Source organism: Castor canadensis, chromosome 17, assembly GCF_047511655.1.
Source record: "Castor canadensis chromosome 17, mCasCan1.hap1v2, whole genome shotgun sequence".
NCBI classification, from domain to species: Eukaryota; Metazoa; Chordata; class Mammalia; order Rodentia; family Castoridae; genus Castor; species Castor canadensis.
Genome location: NC_133402.1, coordinates 54,083,771 through 54,097,909, shown reverse-complemented (window position 1 = coordinate 54,097,909; position 14,139 = coordinate 54,083,771). Strand labels below are relative to the sequence as shown.

Sequence of the window (14,139 nt, the reverse complement as noted above, 5' to 3'; positions counted from 1 at the left end):
CACAGATTTGGAATGGAGGGTGGTTAGGATGATAATGAGCTTTACCACTGAGACTTTCTTTTAGAGGGAGAAAGTAAGTATCTTTAGCACCTAGCAAGAAAGTCTGGGTGGCTATAATCTTTCCACTATAAACAAATAGGTGTTTTCTTTCAAAGAGGATGATGTCTAAAGTCTAGCATTTATAGTATACATCTAAAGGTCAATGTCACTGAATTTGAGCCACGTTCAGCATCTCAGAGCAACGTACTCTTAATTTCATGTTTACTTAAAAAGCCATAAGAAACTTAAAGGAATTAAGTAGGGTAGCATGTTTTTCAATTAAAAGAACACACAAAGCTTCTTGACCAATTCAACTATTACCAGCCTATTAAAAATCTGCTTTAAGCCTTAGAACACATCAAATTATTCATAATTCATTCCTACAACTGCTCCTGCAGGGTTGAATGTGATTTTCTTTATAATAAATTTTATGTGTTACAATGGCCAGACTCACTTGAAGAACCACCCTGAGAGCTCACTCTGGGTTGTCTGGACAAAGAGCTACCTATGACCAGGATCTTCTTGCTTCTGTCAGAGGAAAAGCTGCACCCAAATAGCGTCCCACAGGACCAGGGGCTTCATTCACTGAAGGAGTGCCTCCCACTTCTCTTGGACCCTTAAAACCCATCCATTTGGAGCGGTGGGTTTTCCTAAATAACTCCTATAAATGGCATAGCCAGGTGTCTGTAACCCTCACTAAAAAGGTTACTTCTGTGCTAAAATAAAGAAGTGGGTACCACTGAGGGGCAGCAAACCCACAGGGTACAGCCAGCAGAGCAGATCAGGGAACCCTTGTCTCTTCTTATTGATCTGTGGCTACTAAGCTTCTTTAGTGAAGCCTGTTCCTTAACCCACACCACATGGCACTAGACAATATATCCCAAGCTCTGATGCACAGCAGACAATGACCACAATGGGAACTACCATGAATGACACTGTGCAACGTTTGCACTTCAAAATTATGTTAATTCAATTTAAAGAAATGTAACAAAAGGAAGGGCAGAGTGGCTCAAGTGGTAGAGCGTCTGCCTAGCAAATGTGAGGTCCTGAGTTCAAACCCCAGTACAGCCAAAAGAAAAAAACAACAATGAATTTGGCTTAATGGCAAAATGAAAACACATGCATACTTTCATTCAACTTTAACTAATGATTAATCATGGCTCAAATCATAAACTGTAAGTGGTAGGAAACAACATGCCCGAGTACAGAGTACTTTTACCTCCAAAGCCAATTGCTGCACTTGACCAGCTCCATGAACTCGGAGAAGAGAAAATATTAACTTGAAATGCCCAATGCATTCACTTTCAGAGCCTAGGGAACAAGAAAATATGGTTATTCATTTATTTTTAGTTCAAGAGATATTTAAATTAGAGACCTTCAGAAAACTGATGCACATTGTTGCTTACTGTCAATTGTGTCTCTGATCACTCAAAACATTTATGACAAAATGAGTGGAGTATTTTTAAGCAGCACTAAGCCTGAAAAGGCAAATAGTAAAATGTTTTAAATTTCCACCCCTACCTCTAGCCACCCCTAGGCTAAAACCAAGAAATTTCTGAAATAATCAATCCAAATACAGCTCAAAAATCTAAAATGTAAGGAGGTGATTTTACTCTTGTCCTCCATACCTCCTATTTTCACTGATGCCTCCCTCTCAAGTCAGGCTAGGGTGACAGTATTTCTGGAAATGCCCTCTTAAACGCTTATGTTTAAGAGAAAGAACGCTATTATTTACATTTTTAAACACCAAGAACTTTCAGCTAGTTTTTAAAAATGATTGCTCATATGTATACAGCACTGTGGTAAGGACCAGAGAAGAGGTAAAAATAAGGTCACCTAATAAATCTCATTCGAGCATTTATACTTAATATGACAACTTAGGCATTAAAATGAAATTTTACACTAATTATGTCTTTTCAACTCAATTAGATTCATTTGCTCATAAAGATATACATTATTCTAAACATGAAGCCTTAATCTTTCTCCTAGTCTATCATTTATAGACAGAAAATATTATGGGTTAATTCCACTTAATATTTTATCAAGTATAGAAGCGTGAATGTGCATGCCTATAATCCCAGCTGCTTAGACGGAGGAGGAGACAGGAGGAGCCTGAGTTTGAAGCTAGTCTATGCAAAGGTAGAAGCAAGATCCTGTCTCAAAAACAAAAAAATGAAAACAAAAGGGCTGGGGCATGGCTTAGGTGGTAAAGCACTTACCTAGTGTGCAAAGACCTGTGCTCAATTCCCAGCACCACAAGAAAAACAAAATTACAGTAGGTATAGTATTATAAACGTGCATAATTTTCCAAGTCCCACAATAAGACTGAGAATTGGAATTTTTAGGATTTTTCTATCATAGGGGTGTTACTGATCAAGGGTACAATCACACACCTGGATTATATTTTATGACATTTCTCAGGGCTTCCAAAGCCATTTCCACCCTTGGTAAGCGGTCTCCATGTTGCTCTGACTCCACTTTTGCAGCATGTGTGATGGCCATAAATGTGTGCAGGTACTGGGCCTGAGAGCCTATATAATCCAAGAGACTTGCAGCAAATGCTTTTGGAACCTAAGACAAGTAGACAAATATGCAAAGCATGTGTACACTCCTAAATAACTTCTTATGAAGAGCACGTAGCAACTATGAAAGTGAATATTAACATGATGAAATCATATATGCATATGAACACATGGTGGGGGAACAAACCCAATTAAAAAGGATTAGCACTCAGAGATTGCATGCACTTAGTACCTTACTCAACAATTCTAACATGAGAGTGCCTTTACCAAAGTCACTGAGAGAATGACGTGTGACTTCTGTAATTACCTTATATTTTTATAATAAAAACTCTGTGTACTTAGAATATAAGTTCAAAGGACCACTCTCAAGAGGTCTTCACAAATCATTTAACTCATTTAATACCTAGTTATATAAGGTATTCTGAGAAAAAATATATAGATTATGGTTTAGTAAGTTTGTTTTCTCCCTAAGAGCAGACTATAAAACAAAGCCTCACTTCTTTCTTTACGAATTAATGGACTACCAAATCTTCCCTCCCATTTCCATTTTGTTTGAACAAAACACAAAAATTGTGTAAATGATCTTAAGGCATTAAGATCCTTTGTTTGCTTCTGGAAATAATTAGGGATCATCATGTTTTCTTAAAAATCTCTGTTTTCAAGCCGAAATTTCTTTTAATAACTGGTCACAAAAAGCCTTCTACCTGGTGGTCCGATATTCTATATAATGGAGCGAGCATGCAACTGGCTTTGTACTTCCACAAGGGAGCTGGAAGCATGTGTACATGAAGAAGCATTATGCATAAAATGTAAGGGGCAGCCAGGCAAGGAGTAACTTCTTACTCATGAACTTCATAACAACAAGACAAAGAGGCTCCTAGGCTGTCAGTGGTCGCCCCATCATATACTTACCCAGGTTCATTTCTAGAGTTTGGCAAAGAAGAATTATTGTATTCACAATACAAAATTTGAATAAACCAGCAGCTTTCAGTAACAAATTACTAAAAGCATCAGACAAAATTAAAAGCAGAGAGCTTACCTCTAGTTGGAAAGTAGGGACTTCATTATATACTCTAACAAAAATTTCCCCCACAATAAGTTCTTTGGCATGATCACTGTAGACAAATTCTGATCCATAAGTTTTGTCACAATCACCCTTAAAAGAAAAAAAGACAGACTGTTAGATGTAAATAAATCATTGTCTACTTCAAAAATCTACCTCTGTTCCACTTAATAATATCAGATAATTAACTCCAGAAACCCATTCATTTTTCAGAGAGGAAAAATGTAGCATGTACACATCACAGTACTCAATTCAATGTTAATGTTTACACCCAGCTCTATGACTGGAATACACAGAAGGCGGATTATAATTTTTTCTTAAAGAAATACTATATAATTCATTTTGAAATTTGGAATTACAGCTAGAGAGTATAAAGCAAGTTTGACACTTTGCTTTTATCACTCCACTCAACAGTCATTTGAATTGTCCCCCTAGCAAGGTATAGAGGTACAGAGCTGAGAAATGAACACATCTGGATGGCGTTTTAAAAAGTAATATATTGAAGGAAGATGGTGGTATACAGTCTCTGAGTAAAAAGAAATGGTAGTATTACACAGCATGAAAAATCAAGAGCAATTTTCTATTAAAGAAGAATGGAGAAAAACAGCTTCCACGAAGATTTAGGCTGAAATCACAAAGTATTTAGGCTGCTCCAAAATAAAAAAGACACTTTTTACGTAAAAGTATAAATTGTAAAGTAAACAGAGAAGATGTTATTAATTCTAATATGATAAAAAAATGGAAAATATGAGATATGTTCTCTTTATCTCTATAATCCTCAGAAATGTTATCCATAAAGAGTTCTGAGTCACTCTCATAGCATGTTAAATTCTGAACAATTCAGGATGTAACAGTAATAATTACTGCAATAAATTCCAAAGAAACCAATACAATTGTCTTCAAGCCATCAATACTCAATCATCTAATATTTGCTAATCCAGGTTTTCACATTTCCGATCCTACTGTCTTTATTTATTCCCTCACCCCTTGCCTCTCCATGGCTTACTAGCTTCTCCACTGAAGGTGGGAAGGTAGGAGAAAATTTTCAGTTTTGATATTAGAAAGCAACTTTGACTTACTGGACAAAAGAGGCTCAAGTGAATACTTTCGGGGTATAAAACTGAAGAAAGTAGAAGATAGCTGTGTATTTAAGTGCTAACCAGAAAAAAACTCCTAATGAATCACATTACACAGTAACATACTGTTCTTAAATGGGTCCAATATCACATGGAAAAAAACTATTGGCTTAACACCAAATTGATAAACAGTGCAACTCTGTTTCATCAATATTACTATATTTTCAGAGATTCCATCAGAGTAAGTTACTCAAGAATTTATAAAATAACATACCTTTTTAATCATGTTTTCTTGTTGTGATTCAAGAAATTCAAGCAGTTCTGCTCTTGTAGAATTGTTCCATATCAAATAGGGGTTCTCTGTGTTGCTGTTAAGCATCTTCAAAATCTAGGATACAGAACATCACTGTTACAACATGTAGAGAAGAAATGATTAGAACTATCATTTGTTTTAAATGTTTAGTACACACCAAGCACTGTCACAGGTGCCTTAAGTATAATGCATTTCAGTAAATGTCTCAACAGTTCTAACAAGCCTGTTGATATTATCCATTTTACAGATGAGGAAAAAAAAAACAAGGCTATAAACATCAAATTATTTGTCACAGGTCTGACAACCAGTAAGTGGTGAAATTGGTATTCTAATTTGAATCTGATTTCAACATCCTTATTAATTGTCCTGCTGTGGCAAAAACTCTATTTTGTGTTAAAGTATTTAAAACACTCAGTAAATACTTAAGAATCACAATACTGCCTTTATATACATATACTTAAAAACAAAATCTAATTCTCTATGAAGTCTAATCTTGTGAACAGACAAAATTTACAGGGGCAGTCAGTTCTGATTTCTTGGCTGTACCCTGACTCAAGGCTTCACGAAGAAGTGCTAAGGGCAGATGACGCATTTCTTTTGTTTGGCTCTCAAGTGTTAACTTAGACATCTGACACATCCTGAAATGTCTGAGTGAAAATCTTTTCTATCTTCCATTTATGGAGCTCCATGCCAGGAGGAAAGCAGAGCTTTCCATAGTATATAAGAACACATGTGATCCCTCTTTCCTCCTACTAGTAGTATTACAAAAAACAAACGGCTAAGAAATTCTAAAACTTTGAAACCTGACAGGTGAAAATAAGCACATTATAAGTTCAGATACAGTTTGTGCCAAGATTTGACTTTGAAACGCTACAAAATATTTTAGGTCTATAGAAAGAAGTTATTAGTCAACTTGCTGGTATTTCTGGAGCTTGTTTTCAGTCAGCAATAAAGTATGATGCTGGTGGGCACAAGGTCCAGGAAACAACAGAGCTAGAGTGGCACTGGAAAACGACCTACACTAGAACAGACTCAAATACATGGGACAAAATGGGAAAAAGGAGACACCAGCTCCCAGACTGCTTGGGAAGACGCAGACCAGCATAGCCCCCTGGACAAACCGACCGCGACCCAGGGAAAAAAGAAAAAAAAAAAACTGAATAATAAGCAATAACAACAAAAAAGACATGTAGCAAAGAGGGCAGGGTGCCCTGAGAGCTGAAGAGGGGGGGAGGGGCAATCCCTCACGGAACTGTAAATAAACAAGTTGGCTGGAGAAGGCAGGAGCTGTGGAACATGCCCAGCAACCAGGTGCGGGAAAGCTTGTAAAAGCTGCTGAGGCAGAGGGAGGAAAACTCCACAGGAGAGGGGGAAGGCCCACTTCCCACGTGAACTGTAAATAAACATGCTGGCCTGAGAAAGTGGGTGCAGTGTCACCTCCCCAAGTGTGCTTGGAAAGGGGAAAGCTGTCAGCAGTGGTGGTCGTGCCCAGCAGAACTCTAAGTAAACAAAGCCTGAGGGGTTAGGTGAGAAACTCCTCAGATCTGCATGAACAAAGCCTCCAGCAACAGCAGGCTGACAGCAGCGGGCAGGTGAACCACAGCCACAGATACCATTCTCAGAACTGTCTCCAGACACTTTTTTTTCTATCTTCCTTTGATGAGACAACAACTGAACTACACCTGCATGCTGAAAAACTTACTGAAACTGTATTGCATTTGAACTTGGGACAATTTATGGGGGTCTTTTTTGGTTTTGTTTTGTGTTGTTTTGTTTGGTTTTTTTCCCCTTTGATGAGACAATGACAGAACTGCTTCTGAGACACCATCTCCAGGATTGGAGGCTGAGGGACAAACACCAAAATTATTAAGACTGAAACTATTGCATTTGAACTAGGAGTTTTTTTTTTTTCAATCCTCTCTCTGTTTAGCTTACTGTTGATTAGTACACTGTCTCCCTGTTTATATCTTTGAAACTTTGTTTTGTTTTTTTACTTATTTGTTTTTCCCTTTTTCTTTACCTTCTTTGCTTTCCCTCTCGGCTCACCCTTCCATTCTAAATATCACCATTGTTATTATTACAAGCTAGAAAATACATAATTGTGCACAGTACAGGGATAACAACAACACCAAGGGCAATGACAGGAAGACAGAAAAAACAGGGAAACCAGTTCCCCACAACAAAAAATTAGTACAGGAACCAGAGGGAAATGAAGAAAACAGATACTCAGATCCAGACTCCAACAAAATGGAGATAAACTATGCCAAAGGACCCAATGAAGTCCACAAGAATAATCTAAAAGAAGAAATCCTACAGGTAATCAATGAGAATTTTGTAGAGATGATACTGGATAGGGTCAACCAAAATGCACAGGACACACTCAAGAAATTCCAAGACCACAAAAATAGAGAATTTGAAAAAGCACAAGAAGAAAACATAGAAGTACTGTATAAACACCAAAGTGAAACAAAGAACACGATTAATAAAGACATAAATGAACTCAGGACAAAAATAGACAACATTAAAGAGGAAGTGACTCATGATATGGAAAACTTCAGAAAAAATAACGAAACAGAACTGCAAAACAAAACGGAAGGCCAATCCAGCAGAATAGAACAAACAGAAGACAGAATCTCAGAACTCAAAGATGAAATGGTAATTAAAGGAAAAACCGAAGAACTATTAGTTAAACAACTCAAGACCTGTGAAAAGAAAATGCAACAACTCACTGACACCATCATGGGCATTGAAGAAGGAGAAGAGGTGCGAGCAAAGGGAATGCATAATATATTCAATAAAATAAAAGGAAAATTTCCCAAATCTAGAGAAATTTATTACCACACAGATATAAGAAGCCTCCAGAACACCAAACAGACAAGACCGAAATAGAACAAACCCACGGCATATTATCATTAAAATATCAAGTACAGAGACCCGAGAAAGAATATTGAAGGCTTTAAGAGAGAAAAAACAAGTAACATACAAAGGTAAACCCATCAAAATCACAGCAGACTTCTCCACAGAAACATTAAAAGCAAGAAGAGCTTGGGGAGAGATCTTCTGGGCACTGAATGAAAATAACTTCAACCCCAGGATACTCTACCCAGCAAAACTATCATTCAAAATAGATGGAGCAATAAAAGTCTTCCATGATAAGCAGAAACTAAAACAATATGTGACCACAAAACCACCACTACAAAAGATTCTTCCTTGGATTCTGCACACAGAAAGTGAAACCTAACCTAACCATGAGAGGGCAGGCAGCACCAAACTACAAGAAAAAAAGCAAGAACGTAGAGAGTAACCTCAACTTAGGTACACACAATCAAACCTTCAAACAACTAAGACAACTAAATGACAGGAATCACCACATACCTACCAGTACTAACACTTAATGTTAAAGGACTTAATTCACCCATCAAAAGACACCGTTTGACAAAATGGATTAAAAAGAAAGATCCAATAATTTGTAGCTTACAGGAGACCCATCTCGCCAACAGACATAAGCATAGGCTTAGGATGAAAGGCTGGAAGAAGATTTACCAAGCCAATGGCCCCTGAAAACAGGCAGGAGTAGCAGTACTTATCTCTGACAAAGTAGACTTCAAACCTACATTGATCAAACGAGATAAAGAAGGACATTCCACAATAATAAAAGGGGAAATAGATCAAAAGGAAATAACAATTATCAACCTATATGCACCCAATGTCAACGCACCCAATTTCACCAAACATACCCTGAAGGACCTAAAAGCATATATTAACTCCAACACAGTGGGCATGGGAGACTTTAACACCCCATTATCATCAAGATAGGTCATCCAAACAAAAAAATCAATAAAGAAATCCTAGATCAAAAATATACAATAGATCAAATGGTCCTACTTTATGTCTACAGAACATTTCATCCAACTTCTACACAGTATACATTCTTCTCAGCAGCCCATGGAACCTTCTCCAAAATAGATCATATCCTAGGGCACAAAGCAAGCCTCAGCAAATATAGAAAATAGAAATTATACCATGCATTCTATCTGATCACAATGCAATAAAACTACAACTCAACAACAAAAGTAAAGACAAAAAACATGCAAATAGCTGGAAACTGAATAATTCATTGCTTAATGAACAATGGGTCATTGGTGAAATAAAAGAGGAAATTAAAAAGTTCCTGGGAAAATCAATGTGGTCAATGCCCTGTGTAGCTATCCTTATCTCAACCAGCAAAAACCCTTGTTCCTTCCTATTATTGCTTATACTCTCTCTACAACAAAATTAGAAATAAGGGCAAAATAGTTTCTGCTGGGTATTGGGCGGTGGGGAGAGGAAGGGGGCGGAGTGGGTGGTAAGGGAGGGGGTGGGGGCAGGGGGGAGAAATGAATCAAGCCTTGTATGCACATATGAATAATAAAATAAAAATAAAATAAATAAATAAATAAATAAATAAAAAATAAAATTATTTAACAGAAAAAAAAAAAAAAAGTTCCTGGAAGTCAATGAAAATGAAAACACAACCTACCGGAACCTAAGGGAAACAGCAAAGGCAGTCCTGACAGGAAAGTTTATAGTCATAAGTGCATATATTAAAAAAAATTAACTATCCCAAATCAGTGACCTAATGATACATCTCAAACTCCTAGAAAAACAAGAACAAGCAAATCCCAAAACAAATAGAAGGAGAGAAATAATAAAAATAAGACCTGAAATCAATGAAATAGAAACCAAAAAACCATACAAAGAATTAATGAAACAAAAAGTTGGTTTTTTGAAAAAATAAACAAGATTGACAGACCCCTGGCAAACCTGACTAAAATGAGGAGAGAAAAAAACCAAATTAGTAGAATCAGGAGTGCAAAAGGGGAGATAACAACAAACACCATGGAAGTCCAAGGAAATCATCAGAGACTACTTCAAGAACCTATATTCAAATAAATTCAAAAATCTTAAAGAAATGGACAGATTTATAGATACATATGATCATCGAAAACTGAACCAAGAGGATATTAATAAACTGAATAGATCTATAACACAAAATGAAATTGAAACAGCAATCAAGAGTCTCCCCAGAAAGAAAAATCCAGGACCTGATGGATTCTCTGCTGAATTCTATCAGACCTTTAAAGAAGAACTGACATCAACCCTCCTTAAACTGTTCCACAAAATAGAAAGGGAAGGAAAACTGCCTAACGCATTTTATGAAGCCAGTATTACACTTATCCCCAAACCAGGCAAAGACACCTCCAAAAAGGAGAACTATAGGCCAATCTCCTTAATGAACATTGATGCAAAAATCCTCAATGAAATAATGTCAAACCAAATTCAACAACACATCAAAAAATCATTCACCATGACCAAGTAGGCTTCATCCCAGGAATGCAGGGGTGGTTCAACATACGAAAATCAACAGGTGTTGGCAAGGATGCGGGGAATAAGGAACCCTCTTACGCTGCTGGTGGGAATGTAAACTAGTACAACTACTCTGGAAAAAAATTTGGAGGCTACTTAAAAAGTTAAACATTGATCTACCATATGATCCAGCAATACCACTCTTGGGGATATACCCAAAAGACTGACACAGGTTACTCCAGAGGCACCTGCACACCCATGTTTACTGCAGCACCATTCACAATAGCCAAGTTATGGAAACAGCCAAGATGCCCCACTACTGACGAATGAGTTAAGAAAATGCAGTATTTATTTATACACAATAGAATTTTATGCAGCCATGAAGAAGAACGAAATGTTATCATTCGCTGGTAAATGGATGAAAGCGGAGAACATCAATCTGAGTGAGGTTAGCCTGGCCCAAAAGACCAACAATCGTATGTACTCCCTCATATGCGGACATTAGATCAAGGGCAAACACAACAATGGGATTGGACTTTGAGCACATGACAAAGCGAGAGCACACAAGGCAGGTATGAGGATAGGTAAGACCTAAAAAACTAGATAGCATTTGTTGCCCTCAACACAGAGAAACTAAAGCAGCTACTTTAAAGCCACTGAGACCAATAGGAGAGGAGATCAGGAACTAGAGAAAAAGTTAGTTCAAGAAGAATTAACTTAGAAGGTAACACACATGCACAGGAAATCAATGCGAGTCAACTCCCTGTATAGCTATCCTTATCTCAACTAGCAAAAACCCTTGGTCCTTCCTATTATTGCTTATCCTCTCTCTTCAACAAAATTAGAGATAAGGGCAAAATAGTTTCTGCTGGGTTCGAGGGGTAAGGGTGGGTAAGGGAGGGAGTGGAGGGAAGGGGGAAGAAATGACACAAACATTGTATGCACGTATGAATTTAAAAAAAAATGGCAAAAAGCTGCTGAAATTCTCACTTTAAAATTTGGAAATCTGAGTACATTTTCCTTACGAAAGTAATAGATAATCATTAGAGAAAACAAAAGAAAAATGAGCTACTATTTTCCTATGCAAGAATAACTACAGCTAACACTTGGTACAGATCTACCAGTCCAATTTCTTTCACTTAGTAGGTACATAGTGTCTTGTGTGGATTTTTACAGTTTATCTAATCCTTTAATGTCATATTCTTAGACTATTTCTCCATGACCCTCACAAAAGAGGACAAAGAGGCTGGGAGATCTGCTAAAGTCAGACTTATTAATGCATATATAAATGTACGTGTGTTTACTTTCAGCATTTCAACCTTGAGTTGGAATAAGCTATGACCTGTGAGAAGTCGCTAGAAACAGACTTGGCTCCCTGCCTTCCAGTACTCTGCCCACTATGAAACATCATTCCGAGTTCACTTTTGCCATGTTCTTTTGTTACTCAAGGTTGGTAAGAATTATGGAGAGCTCCACAGCTGAGAAACATGAAGTTCATTTACTTTTGCCATCAATCCACAAAAACTGAATTTCTTGGCTGAGAGAACAAATGTGACCATTTTCAATTTTCAGGTTTCCCAGAGCAATCAATCATGTTCGTTTACTAAAGGACCTTGTGCTATTCACCAACAGCCAGGTTAATTCTGCAGTACGTACCTCAGTAGCACTAACCACAGCAAGCTTTCTAGCAACATAGGGTGTCAACATGCCAGCTAAACTTTTCCTTACAGTTGGATTTTCTGGGGTTGCTTGTTCTTCAGGCAAGTACCCTCCGAGGCGACTTAGAGCATGGACACTCAGTTTGGCAAGACTGTTGGCTACTTCCTGTTATTAAAAAAGTTAATAGGTTACACAACAACTTCATGAAATCAAAACTGTATTGAACATTCTTAAGAAGCAGAAAGCAAATAAAAAAAGGGCATATAGTCCCGCCATTAAAATCAGGTTATGCATTACAGTTTATTTTATTTATAAGAAAGGTCCACAGGATCTATGCACTCACTTATTTTCAATGTAGTACCTTACAAAATCACATTTGGAAGTAGAGAAGGGATAGGTAGGAAGAGTTGTGTGCTAAAAGCACATGCTGACAATATGAGCTCTGAATAACAAGTAAGAAATTAGACAGAAAAAATATCTAGAAAGTTAGTTAAAAGTTACTCAAGTTTTTGCTGGTACTAGTCCTAACAGATTGGTGGATTATTATATTTTCCCATTACATAAACATAATTTTGAAAACAAAGTTGACTCTGGGAAACTAAGAAAATACTAAATTATGTCCAGCATATGCCACTGCAAATTGAATCCTTCAAGTAATAGGTGGTCAAGATAAAAGGTTTTAGCCAGAGCCAGGGGCACATGCCTGAGATTCTAGCTACTTGAGAGGCTGAAATCTGGAGGATTGCCTGGTTCAAGGCCAGCCAGGCTCCATCTCCAAAATAACCAGAGCAAAATGGACTTGAGGCATGGCTCAAGCAGTAGAACATGTTCTTTTCCAAGTGCAAAGCCCTGAGTTCAAACCCCAGTCTCACTAAAATAAGTATCAGCCAGGCACAGTGGTACATGCTTATAATCCCAGCACTTGAAAGGTTAATGCAGGAGAATCAAGAGTTCAAGGCCAGCATGGAATACACAGTGAGTTCGAGGCCAACCTGGGCTAAACAGAGACTCTGTCTCAAACAACAAAACAAAACAAAAAACCCCCAAAACAAACAAACAGAAGCAGTGTTGGGGATTAAAGAGCAATAAACAGTCATCTTGAAAACAGTTTATCCCCTCGGAGGCTCAGCTGAAGCTTTGCTTCCCATATATTTAGCATCAACCTAAGTGGCTTAGGTTCAAGTTCAATATTACAGCAATGAAAAGTTACCTGCTGGTTTGTTTCTTCACTTTTCTGAATGCCACTCTCTTCTAGTGTATAGTCATAATTAAACAGATAACCAAGCAGATGCCACAAAATTCCAGCCTGAAACAGGTGTGTTTGCAGCCAGAAATCCACAGCAAAAGAACTGACACATTCTACCCCGAGAGCAGCCACCCGTGGAATACTCTGAGAGAATAACAAAATTAAATTATAGGGTTACAAAAAAACTCCCAAGAGAATTGGTTGTCAATGTATGTCAAGCCACTGATCTTACTTTGTGAAATACATGCCTCTTCTTATACTTTCAATCCCAATTTAAATCTGAACCCTATATCCTTTAAAGTCTAAAATAAAGTGACCTTATGATGAGATATCAGAGCTATTCACTCTGAGACCAGTGTCCAGAGATTTGAAAATAACAGGCTTCCTTATCTAGTATTTTTAATTTTTAAAAATAGTGGTAAGGCATCAATAGTAACTCACCATTAATGATAAGTACATCAATGATCCTGTTGTGCAGGTGTAGGATTTAACATGAGAATCTGTATTCTTACTAACTACTTCAAAGGACATTAAGTAGATATAATTTAGGAGGTATTTTCATCATATTCCTTAATTCTAGATACCTTGGTCCAGGATTAATACCTCCATCCTGTTCTATTCAACACAACTCACTCTGCCCAGTTACCTAAGAAGCTGACTGCCTCTCTCCTTTCCAGGAACCCACTCACAGACAACTTCCCTTAGCAGTTTGGATTGGGAGAGAACAGTATGCTCTCAGATCCCAAAAGCCTTTCCCACCAGGTGGTGACTGACCTCTAACTTCAGGTTTTACTTCATCCGGCCCTTTCTCTTTTCTCCCTGCCTTTCTTCCTTAGAAATTAGGTAAGACTCATTTCCTTCAGCTATGTCGCTCT

At 37.5% G+C, this 14,139-nt stretch overlaps 1 protein-coding gene across 2 annotated transcripts in view; it reads right to left on the bottom strand.

Annotated features, from left to right (window-relative positions):
- Dnajc13 (DnaJ heat shock protein family (Hsp40) member C13) overlaps positions 1-14,139 on the bottom strand; it is a 118,548-nt gene that overhangs the window by 24,498 nt on the left and 79,911 nt on the right. For both annotated transcript variants that reach the window (XM_020172670.2, XM_074058908.1), the window contains 6 exons: positions 13,229-13,408; positions 12,016-12,183; positions 4,975-5,088; positions 3,601-3,717; positions 2,433-2,610; positions 1,259-1,350 (listed from right to left, as the gene is read on the bottom strand). In XM_020172670.2, coding sequence (XP_020028259.2) covers positions 1,259-1,350; positions 2,433-2,610; positions 3,601-3,717; positions 4,975-5,088; positions 12,016-12,183; positions 13,229-13,408 — 849 coding nt within the window. The remainder of the gene's footprint in view (positions 1-1,258; positions 1,351-2,432; positions 2,611-3,600; positions 3,718-4,974; positions 5,089-12,015; positions 12,184-13,228; positions 13,409-14,139) is intronic.